This window comes from Telmatherina bonti (assembly GCF_933228915.1).
Source record: "Telmatherina bonti genome assembly, chromosome: 14".
NCBI classification, from domain to species: Eukaryota; Metazoa; Chordata; class Actinopteri; order Atheriniformes; family Telmatherinidae; genus Telmatherina; species Telmatherina bonti.
Window position 1 is genome coordinate 35319944 of NC_136612.1, and position 18353 is coordinate 35338296.

The 18353-nt window shown below is 43.0% G+C and overlaps 1 protein-coding gene across 1 annotated transcript in view; it reads right to left on the bottom strand.

The window, feature by feature from the left end:
• Positions 1-751: 751 nt before the first annotated feature.
• The window catches only part of LOC306765675 (uncharacterized protein), a gene marked incomplete at both ends in the record, with an annotated part of 33294 nt that continues 15692 nt past the window's right edge, over positions 752-18353 (bottom strand). The window contains 7 exons of the mRNA XM_079253159.1: positions 752-909; positions 1007-1181; positions 4145-4638; positions 4769-4815; positions 13404-13565; positions 15211-15384; positions 17302-17475. Of these exons, the coding sequence (XP_079109285.1) occupies positions 752-909; positions 1007-1181; positions 4145-4638; positions 4769-4815; positions 13404-13565; positions 15211-15384; positions 17302-17475 (1384 nt within the window). The remainder of the gene's footprint in view (positions 910-1006; positions 1182-4144; positions 4639-4768; positions 4816-13403; positions 13566-15210; positions 15385-17301; positions 17476-18353) is intronic.

The following is an 18353-nucleotide window of genomic DNA, read 5'->3' on the forward strand; positions in this document are numbered from 1 at the left end:
CAGGTGATAGAGTTCTTGTAAGGAATATGTCAGAGCGCGGAGGACCTGGAAAACTGCGCTCACATTGGGAAAAACAGATACATATAGTTGTCTCCCAAAAAGGGGAAAACAGTCCGGTTTATGAAGTAAAGCATGTAACATGCGCCACAACCAGACACACTCTCTTGTGGAGCGGGCCATCAGGCTGCTAAAGTGGAGGTGGAGGTCCATCGATGCATCAGGAGGCAGCTTGTGCTACTCACCTGCAAATGTGTCAAAAATTGCGCGGGCATGTGCTGTGCTGCGTAACATGGCACTAAATGCAAACGTTCCCCTGCCAACACCAGACCCTACTATTGTCCCCGACCTCGAACCCCATCCCCTTGTGTTTGAACCAAATGCTGCAGATGTACAACAGCGTCTGGAAGTGATGCAATGCTTATGACATAAGAGGTAAAGAATTTTCATTTATTTACAAGTTTCTTTAGTGCAGTGCCTATGTCTTTCAAGGCAGACTTTATTTTTCTTTCAACTCCGTAGCCACCTGTTTTATGGCACTGATTGAGTCCCTCTGCACCTGCAGGACTTCTTCTGTGAGGACACGGCTGCTACGAGGGGGCGCATGAGGTGCCGTGACGTCAGGGGCGTCCCCATCTCCAACCACAGCTGTGGTACTACTGCTCTAGCTGAACACCCAGGAACTATAGTGGAAATGCATTGACACTAAATAAACTGGTGGCATTCATATAAAAGTTGTCTGTACATGTTCATTTTATAATTTGAAATGACCAGCATCATCCGGAGCCTGTTGCACGTGTGCTTCTGGGTCCCCCTCTGCCTCAGACACCACTCCACTCAGTAGGGACTCTCCGATTAGCCCTGCCAGCTTCTCAGCTGTGGGAGTGAGCTGCGGTATTTCCCTTCCTCCACCTGTGGTGCACACACTATGTTTGTGGAGAGCAATGCACTTCTTTGCCTTCTCTTTGATGTCGGACCACTTTTTTTTTTATCTCCGGGACCGTCCGGCCTTCTGAGGAGACGGCATTTACTGCATCGGCCACCTGCTGCCATCTCTCTGCCTTTCTGGCATTGGTGATGCCTGTCCCATGTCCGTCAAATAACACCTTTTTACGTTTTTCAATGTTTTTGATGATGACCTCTACCTCATACTCCATGAAGTTTCTATTTTTTGTTCTTTTGCCCTGCTGAGCCACCATGGAAATGAGATACTGAATATTCATCTGAGGCGTTTAACTGACCTTTTATAGTCATCATGAGGGCAGAGAAATGCACTTCCTCACCTGCTCCAGATTTAGTGTTGATCCTGATTTATGAAGGGAAACGGGTGTGGAATGTGGTGCACACTGCTTCGTAAAGGGAAGTTTTTTTGCGCCGCATTTCCTGTTTTCCGTACGTACGCCACCTGTAGACAGCGTTGCTCCGCACAGTTTGATAAATGAGGCCCCTGGACGGGTTTTCTATGTCCACCTTCTGCTCCTGGGACTCAGACCGGATCCAACAGTCCAGCACTGGAGTCTCAGACTGGTAGCGGGTCCTGCAGGTCTGCAGGGACCATGTCCAGTTCTGTCCCAGATCAACGCTGCAGCTGACGGTAACGTCATCAAATATTACTAAATATTTAAACATTAAGTATTTTTCATTTTATTTTTATTTATGTAAAATAAATTGAAACATGTTTCTTTCCTGAGTCTTTAGGATTCAGCTTCATTTGTATCGAAGAAAAAAGAGTTTATTTTATTTATTACAGAAAACAGAATCTGGAACAAAATGCGAAAAAAAATTTCACCTGAAAAACTCACAAGCAGCAGATTGTTATAAACACGACACTTTATATGTTTCATTATTATCAAAAACACAATTTTTTAATATAAATATAAAAAAAAATCAAAGAAATGGAAAAAACTGGAAAACTTCAGGTGTAAACTTATGAACACATTTAACCAAAAGTTTAAATATTTTTATAGGGGTGGGACTTGATTAGAAAAATAGTCCAATTAAATGCAGACTTTGTAGTTAATTAATCTCAATTAATTACATTTTAAAGGCAGAACAAATTTTGTCCCAAAAACAACATTTTTTTCACTTAAATGAATTTTAATCAAATTAAATCGTAAAATAATCTTGGAAACAGGCTTTGTAATGAATGAATCTGGATGAACAGGACAGGACTGGAACATTGACAGGAACCACAGTGAGCGTGATGGAAGTCACAGCAGGACTGTGGAAAACTCTGGAATGACAGAGAGTCCATGTCAGACTGACGTGGCTGAACAGTTTGTGAACTGTGACGATGGTGGAAAAGTTTTTAGAAGATCTAAAATGATGAGACAGAAGAATCCACACAGGTGAGACGGCGTTTCCCTGTAAAATCTCTGCTAAACGTTCCACAGAACAGAACATGTGGGCCCACAGCAGAAGCCAGAAGACATATTCATGCAGAATATGTGGTGAAAGTTTGGCTCAGCGTAGCAAAGTGACTTGTCCCAGCAGAGTCCATGCAGGTAAAAAGCCTTTTAGCTGCACTACCTGTGGAAAACGGCTTTCTTCTACAAGTCATCTGACTGTTGATATGAGAAGCCACACAGGTGAGAGGCCTTCTTCCTGTCACACCTGTGGAAAATGTCTCAGTGGGAAGCGTCCACATGCCAAGCCACAGCGGCCAGAAGCCGTATTCCTGGAAAATATGCGCTAAAAGTTTCAGCCAAAGTTCCAGAGAAACAGGCCACATGGCGGGACGCCTCTCCCCAATGACGTGCAGGGAAACGCTGGAAAAGCCCAACTCCACGTTCACATGAGAGCTGGTGGCCCATCAATGCTTTGTACACTAAAGTGATTCTTTTCAGATGCTCACTATGATTGTTTCTATCAGCTGGAGGAGACGAGCCTCTCAGAAGGCTTTCCAGTCTTTTCCTCTTGTGGATGTTTTTCTGCTGGAAATACAAAGAGACGTCAGCAGAGAGGAGGCTCCTCAGCTTGTAGCGTCTGTGTCAGTGATGCTAGAAATGTTGGCCTTTGTTTTGTCTTCTTGTCCACATTCAACTCTCAGCTGTGTCATGTTGTTGGGAATTCCTCCCACACTTTACTGAGACATGACAAAACGTCAGCAGCAGTGTTCTGCAGCAGCGGTGTGTTCTAACCAGCGTGTCGCGTCTGGATCACCTTTTCTACAACATTAAACACAGCCATCAGACAAGCGGACGCTCTCCTGTCCTTCTCATTAAAACAAGACACTTTTCAATCAATAAAAGCCCTTTGAATGTTTCTGGCAGTTTGCTGATTTCATCTGGAAAGTATTGATAAGTGCGTGTGATCGGCCACTAAGTATGTGTACTGGAATAGTAAGACTTAAGATCTTCAGCTGGATCTTTCTGCTTTTACTGACAACACAACACTTGTAGTTTCATACTTTCATAGATTGTGGATCAGTTTGATCAGGTGGAACTGATCCACAATCAGTGTTAGGTCCTAACTGGACAGACGGACGTCCCAGAAGTGGGACGGACTTTGACTTGTTTGACTTCCAAGCTAATGACGACGTCTAACCTTTCTTTTCTTTCTTTAGGTAGAATTTGAGAAAAAGGAAGAAATGAAAGTGAAAGTAATTCCAGGAAGCATCAAACATTAGAATGAAATGCTCTGAAATCATTTCACTTTCTGATATTAAGAGCAAAATAGAAGAAATAAAGACTGAAATGATTGTGAGAGTTTTTATTGAGATAAAAGGAAACATTTGGAGAATGTGACACAAATCAATAATGCATCTTTAATTCAACATGTAACTGCAGCCGACATGAGCTGAACACAACATCCTGATACTCAGTGTGAAGCTTTGACTGGAAACAGACAGAAAAACAACATGTGGATCCTGGAAGAAGCTCAGCTTCCATCTTTAAAGGACTGAAGAGGAAGAAGTTTCCAAGAATCATTTAGAAGAGTTTCACACACAAACTGAATCTGAAAAGATGTTTCTGAGTGAAAGAGACAGACATGTACAGCCTGAAGCATCTGTTCATCAGCTTCTCTGCTGCCAGCAGAGTCTTTACCCTCCACACAGAGACACCCAGGAACCAGACCAGGAACCAGACCTGGAACCAGACCAGGAACCAGACCTGGAACCAGACCAGGAACCAGACCAGGGCCAGACTCTAAACCCAGCATAGAGAGGATGAGTGAATGTGGTGATGAAGGTGTGGAGGTGGATCAGGGAGTCAGAGGAGACTCTGTAGAAGGACAGAGAGCCAGCAGGACAGTCCACATACACTGCTACTCTGTTAGAGACAGAGGAGGAGGAGGAGGAGGAGGAGGAGGAGGAGATGGGTGTTTCTCTGTTATTGTGCCAGACAGAGTAGCCTTCATCATCAGAGCATCTCAGACTCCAGGACTGATCATTACATCCAAACCCAGACCTCCTGCTGATTTCTCTGTAACTCACTGCTATATAAACGACTCCTCTCCACTCCACCTCCCAGTAGCAGCGACCAGTCAGAACATTTTCACACAGCAGCTGAGGATAAATAAATCTGTCTGGATGATCAGGATATGACTGAAACTCCTCCACACACGTCACCTTCCTGTTGTTGTCAGACAGTTTGAGGTTTCTGCTCACTGTGTTGACGTCGATGGTGAGTGGACAGGAATCTGATGGAGAGAACAAACACAATCCAGCTGCACTTATTGATCTATTGACACTTTGATGTGACTGATGAATGAGTGATGGGACGGTGTGAAGATGGTTGAATGTGATGAATCCAGTGAAAAACACACTTACACTTCCTCAGTGCTGGTCTCAACCATGCTTCTCCAGCAGGCTCCACCCTGAAAGGAGGAGGGGGGTCAGAGCATGCTAACATGGACATGACATGTCTCTCATTTAGACCCAACCACAGCACTGCTTCAGCCATCACCTTCATCACTACTGATAGAATCACAGCTTTAGATCAGAACAAACTATTGTGCTGCTTTATTTGTTGACTTATCAAAAGCATTGTGTGTGTCTGATCGGGAGGACCGGGATAATTCCTGGTGGGCCGGACTTATGTTTGGGCAGCAAGGGCCGCTGGTTTTCCTATTTATTTATTTATCATTTGTTTATCACCAAGCATCATTAGACTGTTAATAACAAACCTGCAGAGAACAGAGCAGTTTTTATTCTTTATTCATAAGGATTAGATCTCCATGGACACTAATTTGCTTGATATTTAATATTCAGAAAAGGAAATTCTGATGTAAAGAATAGAGTTGGAGATTTCCCCTTTAACTCTGCTTTTTATTTTTGTGAAGTTGTGATGAAACTGTTTACTTACAGTGAAAAAAGAGTTTATAGTGTTATTAGAAAGTAAAACTCTTTCTATTATCTTCTATTTAATGTTTAATATTTTATGTATGACTTTATCTTTAAGGTTTGGACATCTATGAACATTTATTGAACAGAATGTAGATTCTGATTTTGTTCTAAAAGATGTGTTGGAGATGTTCAACAACATCTGAGTTGAAATAAATCTGAATTATGAAACAATCCTTACTTGCACTAAATTGGAGATATTTTAGAAAACTAGACTGGATTAAAAGGGGTTGCAGAGCAGTGTGCAAGTGTAGACTTAACATGTAAGGTTATCATTGGTTGGTTTTAAAAGGTCATAGTGGGCTGGTCTGAGGCATAAAACTCCAGGGCTGAAAATGAGTCCCACTCCGGATCTGCAGTTGATCACAATATTCTGCTGAATAGATTACGCAATCTAGGTTTCCATACGAGTGGCTGTGATTGGTTCTCTGACTACTTATCATCGAGGCGTCAATGTGTAAAGTCTGGTTGTCACGCGGTTCTGTGCTCTTAACAAGGATGATGGTGCAGTCATCGCTCCGTTGAGGTGCTTTATTTACAACTCCTCCTAGGGCTGCTCCATTATGGTCAAAATAATCATCACAATTATTTGGACTGAAACTGAGATCTGGATTATTTAACACAATTCTCCATTATCTTTAACAAGATGAATTTATTTAACATTAAACAGGCTTTTAAACAATGTCTTTAGGATTCCACATCTTTTAGAAAACAAACAACATGAAGCTTTGTCTTGACAAAGTGCAAATACTGATGTAAACGCAATAGATAAATATAAACTATGTTGTAGTGAACTTCCACAACCTACTGCCATTATTCTACATTGCACCTGCAGCCGGAGGCGACTGGGAGACTGGCCGCCGGGTGCTTTAGGACGGGGAGAGGCTCCCGCTGCTCCTTCCTTACAGTAACTGCAGAACAATATGAGCCTTCAAGTCAGTCGCCAAAACACCAGAAAAGTCTCCAATAACTCCAGTAAAAGTCGCTAGATTTGTCGCTTTGAACAAAAAAGTCACCAAGGGGGTTTGAAAGTCTCCAGATTTAGAGAGAAAGTCTCCAAGTTGGCAACAGTGTCTGAATGAAAGCAAAGCGGCTGTGGGAGGAGTTTACAGCACAGCGCTGCAACGCCAGAGACGCTCGATTAGCAGCTGAAGACAGCAGGAGAGGAAACTGCAGAGAGGAAAGAAATCACACCCTTTTATTTTTATCATCGTTGGAAACCCAGATCGTCACTGAGATTAAAATCTGATTCATCTTCCAGCCCTAACTCCTCCAAAGTGCAGCAATATATACAGTGTCCCGTCCCAGTATGTACAATATTTACAATATGTACAAGATCTCACCAATAGTTCTCTAGATGCCAGCTTCACAATACACATTCCAACCTACTCGCCACCCTGCCAGCTCAGAAATGAGCTCCTTATAAACATCAAGCTCCTCCCCTAACAGGAAGCTTCCCAGTTACCACAGATAGTAGGCTTTTTCTGAAACACCGTTTGTTCTCCATAACAAATATGCATACCAAAACATTCCACAAAGGAAACACATTTAAACATTCCCAACATCAGTAGAATCATCATAACACAGGTCAAAATAAACAGGATTATTCATGTGATACGGCGTTTCAGTGCATCACGTGACGGTGACGTCACTGCCGCATTGCGACAGGTTGACGTCTTAAACGCGGCCCGAGCGTTGCCTCGGTTTTCACAAACTACCAGCAGGCCTGGAGATGCACGGTAAGTAACTGTCCAGCAGCTTATTCCCAGTATTAGTAAGGAGACAACTGGGTGTGCTCCCCTAATGATCTGCTAACAGTAGGTGGAACGTCGGGAATGCGGCTGCTAACCGGTACCGTGGGTGTGTCTCTGGTGGCGTGATGGTCCTCAGGACCACCGTCAGCTAGGTACAGGTGTGTGTGTGTGTGTGTTTGGTGTCGGTCTGCAGGGTGTGTCACAAGGCTTCTTTGTCACACTACTAATTTTAAGTTCTGACATCGTACCTGTAACTAAAGGTGTACCACCAGGGTCTGTATCGGGACCTTTTCACCGTTTCTGTCTCGGGCCGATAGGAGCTGCCTTTGTATTTTAGATGTTTGTGACCAACGCATGTTTTTATCTTTGTGTTTTTAATGCATGTTTTTCTGTGGTTTATGTGTTTGTTTTTATGGACTTTTTGGCCATGGATTATGAAAAATTGGAGTGCAGCTCCGCCCTGTTACGTTTCCCCTTTCCCAATTATGGTGGATTGGTGGACAATAAAAAGGACTGATTCAGCAACAGGTGAGACCAATCAGCGGAAAGAGATCCCTTGGAGCGCGGACAACCGGCAATGGAGAAACGGAAACGCCTGCTTCAAGATAAGTAAAGGGACGAACCAAACCCTTAGGACATAGTGTGGATGCGTTAAGAAAAGAGACAAACAGTTGCCGATTATCTCACTCCGGGTTTCTCTTGGCAGGACTTCAGACTCTTGGCACAGCGGGGCCAAGCAACGCGGACACCGCAGAGCAAAGAGATCCTCCGCTTGATGCAGAAGGAGGAAGGACTTAGCGCCGTCGCACGCCGCCACACACATTCACAAGATGCTGGTTCGCCTTCTAGGAGGATTGTGGACAGGGGCTTACAAGGGACTCATAAGGACCGGGTGCCCTATCCCCTCCATTTATTGGGTTGGACTATTTTATTTCTTTTATCCTTTTTAAATTCATGTTTTAGCTTTAAGTAAGAGAGTGAATAAACTCCTTTGTTTTTAAATTCCACTGTCATTCGTGTGTCTGTTGGTGTGGCCCGGGGATCAACTGGAAGTCACAACTTGTGACATATTAACAATATAATTCCTTCTCTTAGTGACTGTCATGCCCGTAGATATGCAGATGACACTATCCTGTATTGTACTGCTGACTCCATGGCCACAGAGAAACTCCAGCTTTCTTTTAATATTCTTCAGGAGGCTCTTATCAGCTTAAAGCTGGTTTTAAATGACAAAAAGACTAAATTGATGTTATTTTCCCGTTCCAGAAACATGGACGGCAGCAACACATTTTTATCTAGCAGGGATGGCTCTCGCATTCAGCGAGTCACTGAATAGAAGTATGTCGGCCTCTGGAGAGATGAAAAATGAACCTTTAGGTACCATGTCAATGCTCTTGTCTCCGCTCTACGACACTCTACGGCTTCCTGTATGGGAACAAATCATACCTATCCCTAACTGGCAGGAAGAAAACAGTTGCCTGTCTTTTTATCAGGGTTGGATTACGGCGACATCATCTATAGACATGCAGCAGCAACAACCCTCAAACCTCTGGACTCCATCTACCTCTCTGCTCTCAGATTTCTTACCGGGGAGAGCTATGACACCCACCACTGCCTCTTCTATCAGAAGGCTGGCTGCTCCTCTCTCAGTGACAGATGCAGGAAACACTGCTATTTTTTATTTTTAAGGCTCTGACTGGAAAACTGCCTCCATACATTTCATCCCTACCAGAGAGGAGCTGTGGGTTTGATCCCAGTCGTTCCAGTAGCCTGACCTCTTTAAAGTCCCGTTTGTTTGAGTTGGGCCTTCTCTTTTAACGCTCCAGATACATGGAACACTTCAGTAATCTCTGGGACTGGAGATCATCCCATCTTTTACTGATTTTAAATGTTTCATGTCTGACTTTTTAAATTCATCATGGTCTTGTTGTTGTGAAGTATTTTTATTAGTTTTATACAACCACGTCATTGATTTCAAACTTTTATTTATATTTATCTTTGTGAAGTCATCTGGATTTGTTCTGATTTTATTGTTCTGTGTTTATGATGTGTTGCTGTAAACTCGTCGTCCCTGTAAATGAGGGAAACCTCAGTGACTAACCAGTTCAAATAAAGGTTAAATAAATGAGTGACAGCTTGTCATTTCTGGGAGCACATGTATAGAGAAGAAACTGACTGAACGGGGGTGAAGAGGGTCTGGTGTGAACGAGACGGGAGCTCATATGCAGGCTCTGAAATAATGGCACACATTGATGGAAAGATCAGTTAGCTGACAGGAATAAACCTGCAAACAGGTTAAGAGGATAAAGTAGTGACAGAAACATGATGGAAATACTTTAGAAGAAGGAATCTGAAGTGAAATGTGTCCAACAGGCAACAATACAGGCTGTGGAAATAAAAAGCAGCATGATGGACTGAGGCTGCAGCAGAGGCCGACTGATGGAAGAAAGGTTGGAGAAAAAACTCACTAATTCTGGAAAGAAGAGCAGAAAAACCAGATCACACATTTAGGAACTGATCAAGCTTTGATGGATCTTTCTGTCGGTGAGAAGCAGGAGCTTGTCATGCAGATAAAGCTTTTCATTCTATAGATTTTATAAAAAAGAAAAGAAAAAGTCACGTTCAGAAGTTCATTTTTCTGACGGCCTCATTCACTGACAGTTTTTTTTAACTTGTCCAGCATGAAAGCAGCAGAATGATGGTCTGGCTGCTGTGTTCTGCTGAGCAAAGAGGAGCTTCATAGATATAAAGATCCCCTTCATCATTTAAGTTTTTATTTTATTAGTTTATGTAGAATAAATGTTGGTTTTACTGAGTTTCCATGGTACAGCTGGACCTGAGCGGAGAAGAAGACAGAACAAGGATAGAAAGAGAACAGAAAGGAAAGTAAACAGAAGACAAAGAGGAGACAGAAATACACCAGGAAGGAAACACTGCAATCCAATCACAGCTTCTAGACCATCTGCTGCACCTGTACAGAGACATAAAGGGCATCTCATGGCCCCCCCAGGAAGACAAAGTCAGCAACTGAAGGAGCACCAGAGATGAACAAAGTGGAAAAATGGATTTCAACTAAAAGCAGAAACACACACAGAAGTAAATGAAGGGAAAATGTGTGTTAGTGAGTAAACCTGCAGGACGACTCAGTGACTGTGTCACATGCAGAACACACGGAGTGAAACGTGTTCGCACAAGAGTCATCATGCCAATGTGACCCCGCCTGCACAAAGGTCAGAGGCAGGCCAGGAGGACCCTGAGACCCAACGGTAGCCACCCCGACCACAGACCCCAGCCCCCCACCCTGAAGTCAGCCCGGCGCCCGGCCACGAGGGGGCAGAGGGAGGCCCCGGCCAGAGCCCCCCCACAGTCAGTGGGCACAAGCCCCAGGGGGCCGAGACCGGCAGATGTAGACCCTGCCGGGTACCAGGCACCCAGGGTGGACAGGACACAGGCCCCTAAACCTCCCAATCCCACAGTTAGGGGGCCCACACAGCGCCCACAGAGGACTGGGACCCACAGCTGACCACCCAGCGGGGGCCAGTCCACACCCCGGTGCACCAGTAGACTGGTCAGTGACACAGTTTTAACGTCTCTCTTCACATCTACGAGCGTTGCCAACTTTCAGAAGTGAACATAAGGGACGGCCACCACAGCTCCTCGGGGCCATGACCACCACGGCCCCCCTCCCACAGCAGTGCTGGCTTTTATGTTGTGTCTATAAAGTGCTGTTAATTAGGCTCCATAAAGCCGTAATAACATGCTTCCATATTTAATATATAACAGGGAAATATAGAAGAAAAAACTGCAGAATCAGTGAAGCTGGTTACTGAGAAGCTGCATGATGGAGCATTTGGCAGCAGCTAGGGATGCACTGATCCACTTTTTGGGAGTTCCGATCCGATACCGATATCTGAACTTTGAATATTTACCGATACCAGATGTGTTTATGTCAACATTATTGTGACTATGGTTATTACTGCTGTTATAACTGTGTAAGATTTCATTAGCTTGTAATAAATGACCCATCCTTTCTGAAGTTACCTCACCAGTACAAATATAATAACATTATAGATCTCACAGTTTCAACAAGTTTTATTCTGATTTGGCATATTTTACCTAAATACAACTATAAATGTGTGGTTTTGAAACAAAGATCCAGCTTTTAGTGCCGTGTTCCTCATCGCATGCGGCTCACTGACTCGTGAAGCAGCCTCTGGCTTTCTGAAAATGCATCTAAACAAGTCATAATGATCCTCAACGCTGCAGTTCTCTCCACAAACAAGAGCTGCAGCTGCTTGCAGAAACTTTGCTGTCCTAACGGCCCTAACTGACCCTGTCAGAGTTGCCAGTTCTGGCTGATTTCAGCTGCAGCGAACTCCACCAAAGAGCTGCTCCGTCGGTAGCTCCGTATATATAATGAAAAAGAAACGCCCACATTCTGGAGGCATTATTGTATTTTCACCAGATACTGTTGCATAAGAATGCCATTACTCCGTGCAACATTTAGGATAACCATTCCTTGCTAAAAAGCTGAATGTTACTGATTTGGCAACATAGCAGGATACGTAGCGTGGGAACGCTGTTTGTCTGGGGGGGTGTGGCGGTTCTCCTCTTGTCTTTGTTTATTGAGTTTATTGTTGAATTAATAGTGAGGATCACTGTTTCAGTGGAACAAAAAATGTCACATTTTAACATTGAAGGCATTTATTTCTTTTAAAACACGTCTGGAACATGTCATCAAACACATCTGTGCTAGCTTGATACTGGTACCGATACAGATACCAGTATCGGTTGTGGTATCGGCACACTTTTATTAATACCAGGTACGAGTACACACGTTTGGTATTGAGGGATGCACCAATACCAATACTGGTACTGGTATCGGTGCATCCCTAGCAGCAGCAGCAACTAGAGCAGGTCTGCTTGTGTGGAGGGAGCAACAATGAACTTTTAAACTAGAATCCAAACAATCTGAGAACTTAATTAAACTATTAAAATGAAAGTTCTATTAAAAATAGAAAAGTTTTCTCTGAACAGCATTTATTTATTAACTGTTAATCCATGAGTCTGACTTATAGTTAAAATGGACATATATAATATTTAGATGGGTGAATACTACTGTATATTAAATAAATGATCATTTAATCAACTGTAAAAACTCAACATGGTAAACAATCAAAGCACAACAGTCTCCTGCAGCAGCTCCACCATGTTCTGACATCTTCTGCTAAAAGGACATCATGTCCCACACTGGATCAGTCAGAACCGGGTCACTTCTGTGTTCTTACGTGTCTGCAGCGTTGCCTTCCTGATGCATGATGTGTGACATCAGACAGCCCACCATGCGCCATGCAAACACTCGCTGACACATTTTACACTTTGTCCTGTAACCGTCTCCACTGACGCTGTCCAGCTAATGAAAGCATCTTGGCTTTGGAGGACGTGGTGGCGTATCAGTGCAGAGGACATCTTTAAAAGGCGCCGGTGTTGTGAGCAGCATAGACATAATATATTGTAGATGCTGTATTAGCTATTGGAGAGGGAGAAATGCAGCCGCCATATTGGACCGGAAGCTAATCTGATAGCATTCCTAGCTAGCAGCCAAACAAGAAGATGGCAGAGTATTGTGCAGCATATTCCTGTTCCAGTCTGCAGACTGGTGGAAACAGGGCAGGTGGGATTACTTTGAAGTAAGTTTTCTGACAAAGTAAGATTTTGTATTCTACATTAGTGTGTGACTGATAGCCGTCACATGTAATGTAATAAACACATGCAGGTGGAACCTCAGTCGTTCCAGGAAACACTGATGCAGTAAGAACAGCCGGGACTCTGCCCACAACATCTATTAACTGGATGGAACTAATAGTTAAGGTGGAGCGCTGCTACACCTGAGCAAAGGTTTTCCATCGGAGACTCAGCTTCATGTTTGCAAGGTTGTTGTTCAAACATTAAAACCTGCTTGCAGACTAAATGATGGACTGTTGCCCCCAACCCAGAAATATTTCACACTGCAAGGACCATTCTGAGTAATGTCTTGTCCCTACAAGGTCCTGAGCCCCATGTTTGACCCACAATAGACCCTTTTCATCATTTGTCAAATGTCTCTAACAGTTTATCTGCATTGTATTTTTATGTGTTATTGTTGTATTTTTTCTAAATTGCAGTTAAATGGCTCCCATAAAAACAGACATCATCTGACACTCATGTCCATCATGAAGCCGACAGACAGACTGAGTGAAGGACAGAGAAACATGTACAGATCTTCCTCCTCTATCAGACATGGTGTGGCTGCAGCAGCCTCTCCATACCTGAGTCTGTGTGGATCCTTCAGTGCAGCCATCAGCAGCTTCACTCCTGACTCTCCTGGATGGTTGTAGCTCAGGTCCAGATGTTTCAGATGGGATGGGTTAGAGGTCAGAGCCGAGGCCAGAGAAGCACAGCCTTCCTCTGTGATCAGACATCCTGACAGGCTGCAGAAAACATGAATTAACTAAAATAATAGCTTCATCTAGACCATCCACCTGTATCTTAGACCCTCTCCCAACGAGCCTCTTTAAGGACATTTTCCCTTTAGTTGATACAACTCTATTAAATCTTATCAATATGTCTTTAGTGACAGGATATGTACCACAATCATTTAAAACTGCTGTAATCAAGCCTTTACTTAAAAAGCAATCTCTGGATCCACAGGTGATAGCAAATTATAGACCTATATCTAACCTCCCGTTGATGTCCAAAATTCTGGAGAAAATAGTTTCAGCTCAGCTACATGCCCACCTGAGCAGAAATAATTTCCAGTTCCAAGAGTTCCAGTCAGGATTTAGAGCTCATCATAGCACTGAGACAGCATTGGTGAAAGTTACTAATGACCTTCTTATGGCCTCAGACAAAGGACTTGTGTCCGTACTTATCTTGCTTGATCTTAGTGCTGCATTTGATACAGTCGATCATAACATTCTGTTACAAAGACTAGAACAGGTGGTTGGAATTACAGGTACAGCGTTAAGCTGGTTTAAGTCATATTTATCTGATAGACTTCAGTTTGTTCATGGAAATGACAAGTCCTCCTCACAAACTACAGTAAGTCATGGAGTTCCTCAAGGTTCTGTACTTGGACCAGTGCTCTTCACACTATATATGCTCCCTTTAGGCAAAATTATGAGACAACATGGAATAAACTTTCATTGTTATGCAGATGATACTCAGACATACTTCTCCTATACCAAGCGGAGTACTTCATTCGCAGACTGCAGGCTTACTTGTGGTTCTTAGAGTCTCAAAGAGCCGAGCAGGAGGCAGAGCCTTTGGTTATCAGGCCCCTCTCTTATGGAATAAGCTCCCAGTTAGTGTTAGGGAAGCAGACACCCTCCCCACCTTTAAGACTAGGCTGAAGACTTATCTTTTTGATAAGTCCTATAGCTAGGGATGGTTAGCATCCCTTAGTTATGCTGCTATAGGTTTAGACTGCTGAGGGACATTTCCTGATACACTGAGCTTCTTTCTCTTTATCTCTCTCTATCTATCCCCCCCCCCAATAACAGTGTTGCATCATTAACATGTATGTCTCCTGTCTCAGCAGGTCTCCTTGGCCGGGAGTAGCAGTTCCTGTTGTCTGTTGTCTTTCTGTCCTCTTCCCCCCACACAGCAGAGGCAGATGGCTGCCTGTCCTTGAGCCGGGTTCTGCCGGAGGTTTCCTTCCTGTTAAAAGGGAGTTTTTTCCTTCCCACTGTCGCCAGTGTGCTTGCTCAGGATGGGAGATTGAGGTGGAGCCTCCAACTCAATCTGTTGGTTTCCTTATATAGGCTGTTATGAATTGGCCTTCATTAGGTTTTGTTTTTTTTTTTTTTTACGCTATATAAATAAAGTTTAATTGAATTGAATTGAACAGAAAACACAAAAACCTAGAGAGACTTGCAGTGAAAGTAAAGCTGAATGAAGAACTGGACCCGTCTCACATTGTTCCCTTTGTGTTGCTGCTAATTGTGGAGTGTTGTGGTTTTTGTACTGCAATGACACTTCAAGGCCACCGTAGATATTCATCCAAACAGCTTCTGCAGGTATCATGTAAGTCATGAATAAAAACTCCTTTAAACACCCAGTGTGATGAATCCTGACCTGAGAGTTTCCAGTTTGCAGTTTGAACTCTTCAGTCCACCAGACAACTTCTTCACTCCTGAATCCTGCAGGTTGTTGTTACTCAGGTCCAGTTCTGTCAGACTGGAGGACTGGGAGCTGAGAACTGAGGACAGATCTTCACAGCTTCTCTCTGAGAGACCACACACACTCAGCCTGGCGAGAAAGTTCCAGAGGAAAATGACACATGTGAGAAGATTGAATGAGAACTAACGTTGAACGTCGACTCAAAGACTTCCTGGTTCAACCAGCAGGTTTAACTGCAGACTGCTTTACCTGCTTTATAGAGATATTCATGTTTGACTGTTTTTTAAATGTGTTAAACTGGTCCATAAATTCATTTTAATCAAAACTAATAAAACAGAAATACAGAAACAATACGGTGGCCAGGAAGTGCAAAACAATGTTCCATCCAGACACAGAACTGACAATACATGTCTGCTGGATTCCTGCTGCTTACTGCCGGTTGGAGCACGTTTAGGAGCCGTGACCAGGTAAATCTGTTTCTGGTCACATCATTTCATAGACGTAAAGACAGGAGAAACTCCAGACAATACGACTACGTGACACGCCCCTCTCCTGGTAAGTAGGCTACGGATGTAGTCTTGGATAGTTGGAACATCATTATTATTATTATAATTATTATTATAAACCAAGTATTTACCCAGGTTTGGTTCCTCTCTGACTTACTCCCTTACAAACAAGGCAAAGCTCAGCAGCCTACACGTCTGAACGATGGATGATGTTGACATTATGAGTGTTTTATTATGTGCAGGTTGTCATGTTTGGTGAGCTTGACTGACTGGTGAAAGCTTTAAAAACAGTCTGACCAGGAAAGTCCAGCCGTTTATTTGTAAGTAAATAGTAGATATTTACTTTCATTTTGTTTCCCTCCATTATTCATCTCCAGTAAACTGGTTTACTGGAATGGTCTTTTCACAGGACTTCCCAGTAAATCCAGTAAACTGGTTTACTGGAATGGTCTTTTCACAGGACTTCCCAGTAAATCCAGTGGACTGGTTTACTGGAATGGTCTTTTCACAGAACTTCCCACTAAATCCAGTAAACTGGTTTACTGGAACGGTCTTTTCACAGAACTTCCCAGTAAATCCAGTGGACTGGATAAACGAAATGGAATAAAAATGAAAAGACTGGAGGAGAGGAGCAAGAAAAGAGGAAGAGGAGGAAAAGCAATAACCAAAAATAGTTCAAGTTACAAGGTGTTAGGGTCGTGAAGATGAAGAGGAGGAGAGGAGCAGGAGAAGAAAAGAAAGAAAACAGGAGGAGAGGAAAGCTGTGAAGGAGCAGGATATATATATATATATATATATATATATATATATATATATATATATATATATATATATATATATATATATATATATATATATATATATATATATATATATATATATATATATATATATATATATATATATATATATATATATATATATATATATATATAAAAATGGGATTTTTGCTACTGGCTTTTTTACATCTTATATCTGGATTTTGAAGCAGAATTCACCAAGCGTTGGATTGTTCACCCACTAATAGTGAACGTGAGCTGGTTCCAGACCATGGTGAGACAGGTTAGTTTTATCCGACTGATGATGCTGAAATAGATTTCTGCCGTTTCAACTCTTACAGGGGACATTGAATGCACTTTATACCCAGTCTGAATCAGTTCTCTGATACATCAATAAAACTTTGGAGTCCTGCTTTGGTAAACACGGTTCATAGTTTGAGTGCAGCTGCTCCCCAACCCCCCCCCACCCCCCACCCCCCCACCCGACCTGACGGCACCGTTGGGGCGATGCTTCGCCTACAGGGGGGAGAGACGGAGAGAGCTGAGCAGATGATGGCGCCGCCCATCACACTGACAACGGCGCATTACGTTTCCATGGTAACAGCACAAAGAGCATTGCGACATTATTCCTAAGCCGTGGTCATTACAGGTGTAACAGAAGCACACAGAAAGCTTCACATAATAACAACAACAGCTTCTGCAGGTATCATGTTAGTCATGAATAAAAACTCCTGTAAACACTCAGTGTGATGAATCCTGACCTGAGAGTTTCCAGTTTGCAGTTTGGACTCTTCAGTCCACCAGACAACTTCTTCACTCCTGAATCCTGCAGGTTGTTGTTACTCAGGTCCAGTTCTGTCAGACTGGAGGACTGGGAGCTGAGAAGTGAGGACAGATCTTCACAGCTTCTCTCTGAGAGACCACACACACTCAGCCTGGAGAGAAAGAGGAAAACCATGGAGAAAGTTTTCCACACAGTAAATGTACATGGACCAACCTGTGTGCATCCTGCTGCTGTCGCTTCCTGTACCTTTAACTTTTATCTGGCTTCTTTTAGCTGTTAGTTTCTTTATTTCACTCTGCATTGAAGCTGAACACTGAAACTGGTTGGTTGAGAGATGTTTTGATGTTTATTTAGCATCTCTACAGAGGCTGTAGAGCTGGAATGATGAAGAGGGAAAAGAGAGCTGGTTGGCTGTCATGGCTGTGTAGATACCACTGAGGACAGCGAGGTCTGGACCTCAGGTACTGTCTATGTACTACCAAGGTACTATGCACGTACTATCAGGTACCTCCAGGTACTTTCAGGTATTATTAGGTACTATCAGGCACTATGCATGTACTGTCTTTGTATGGCCAGGTACTATCCATGTACTATCAGGAACTATCTTTGTGCTATCAGGTACTGTCAGGTACTATGCATGTAATGTCAGGTACTATGAGGTACTATCCAGGTACAGAGGGAGACTATGAGGAGCTGTTGGGTGATGTCTAACACTGTAGCTAATAAATATGATTATGATACACAGTAAGTATTGAATTACAGACATGAACAACATTATTGGTTCCCTTCAGTCAACAACAGAAAAACTCACCATGGTCACAGAAATAATGTGAATCTGACAAAAGTAATAATAAAAAATCTATAAAATGAATCCAATGAAAGTCAGACATTGCTTTTCAACCAGGCTTCAACAGATTTGTATAAAAAATAAACTCATGGGGATAAAATGATGGTACCCTTAGAAAAGACTGAAAATAATGTCACCAAAGAGACATGTTAATCCAAGGTGTGTCAGGAACGGCATCACTG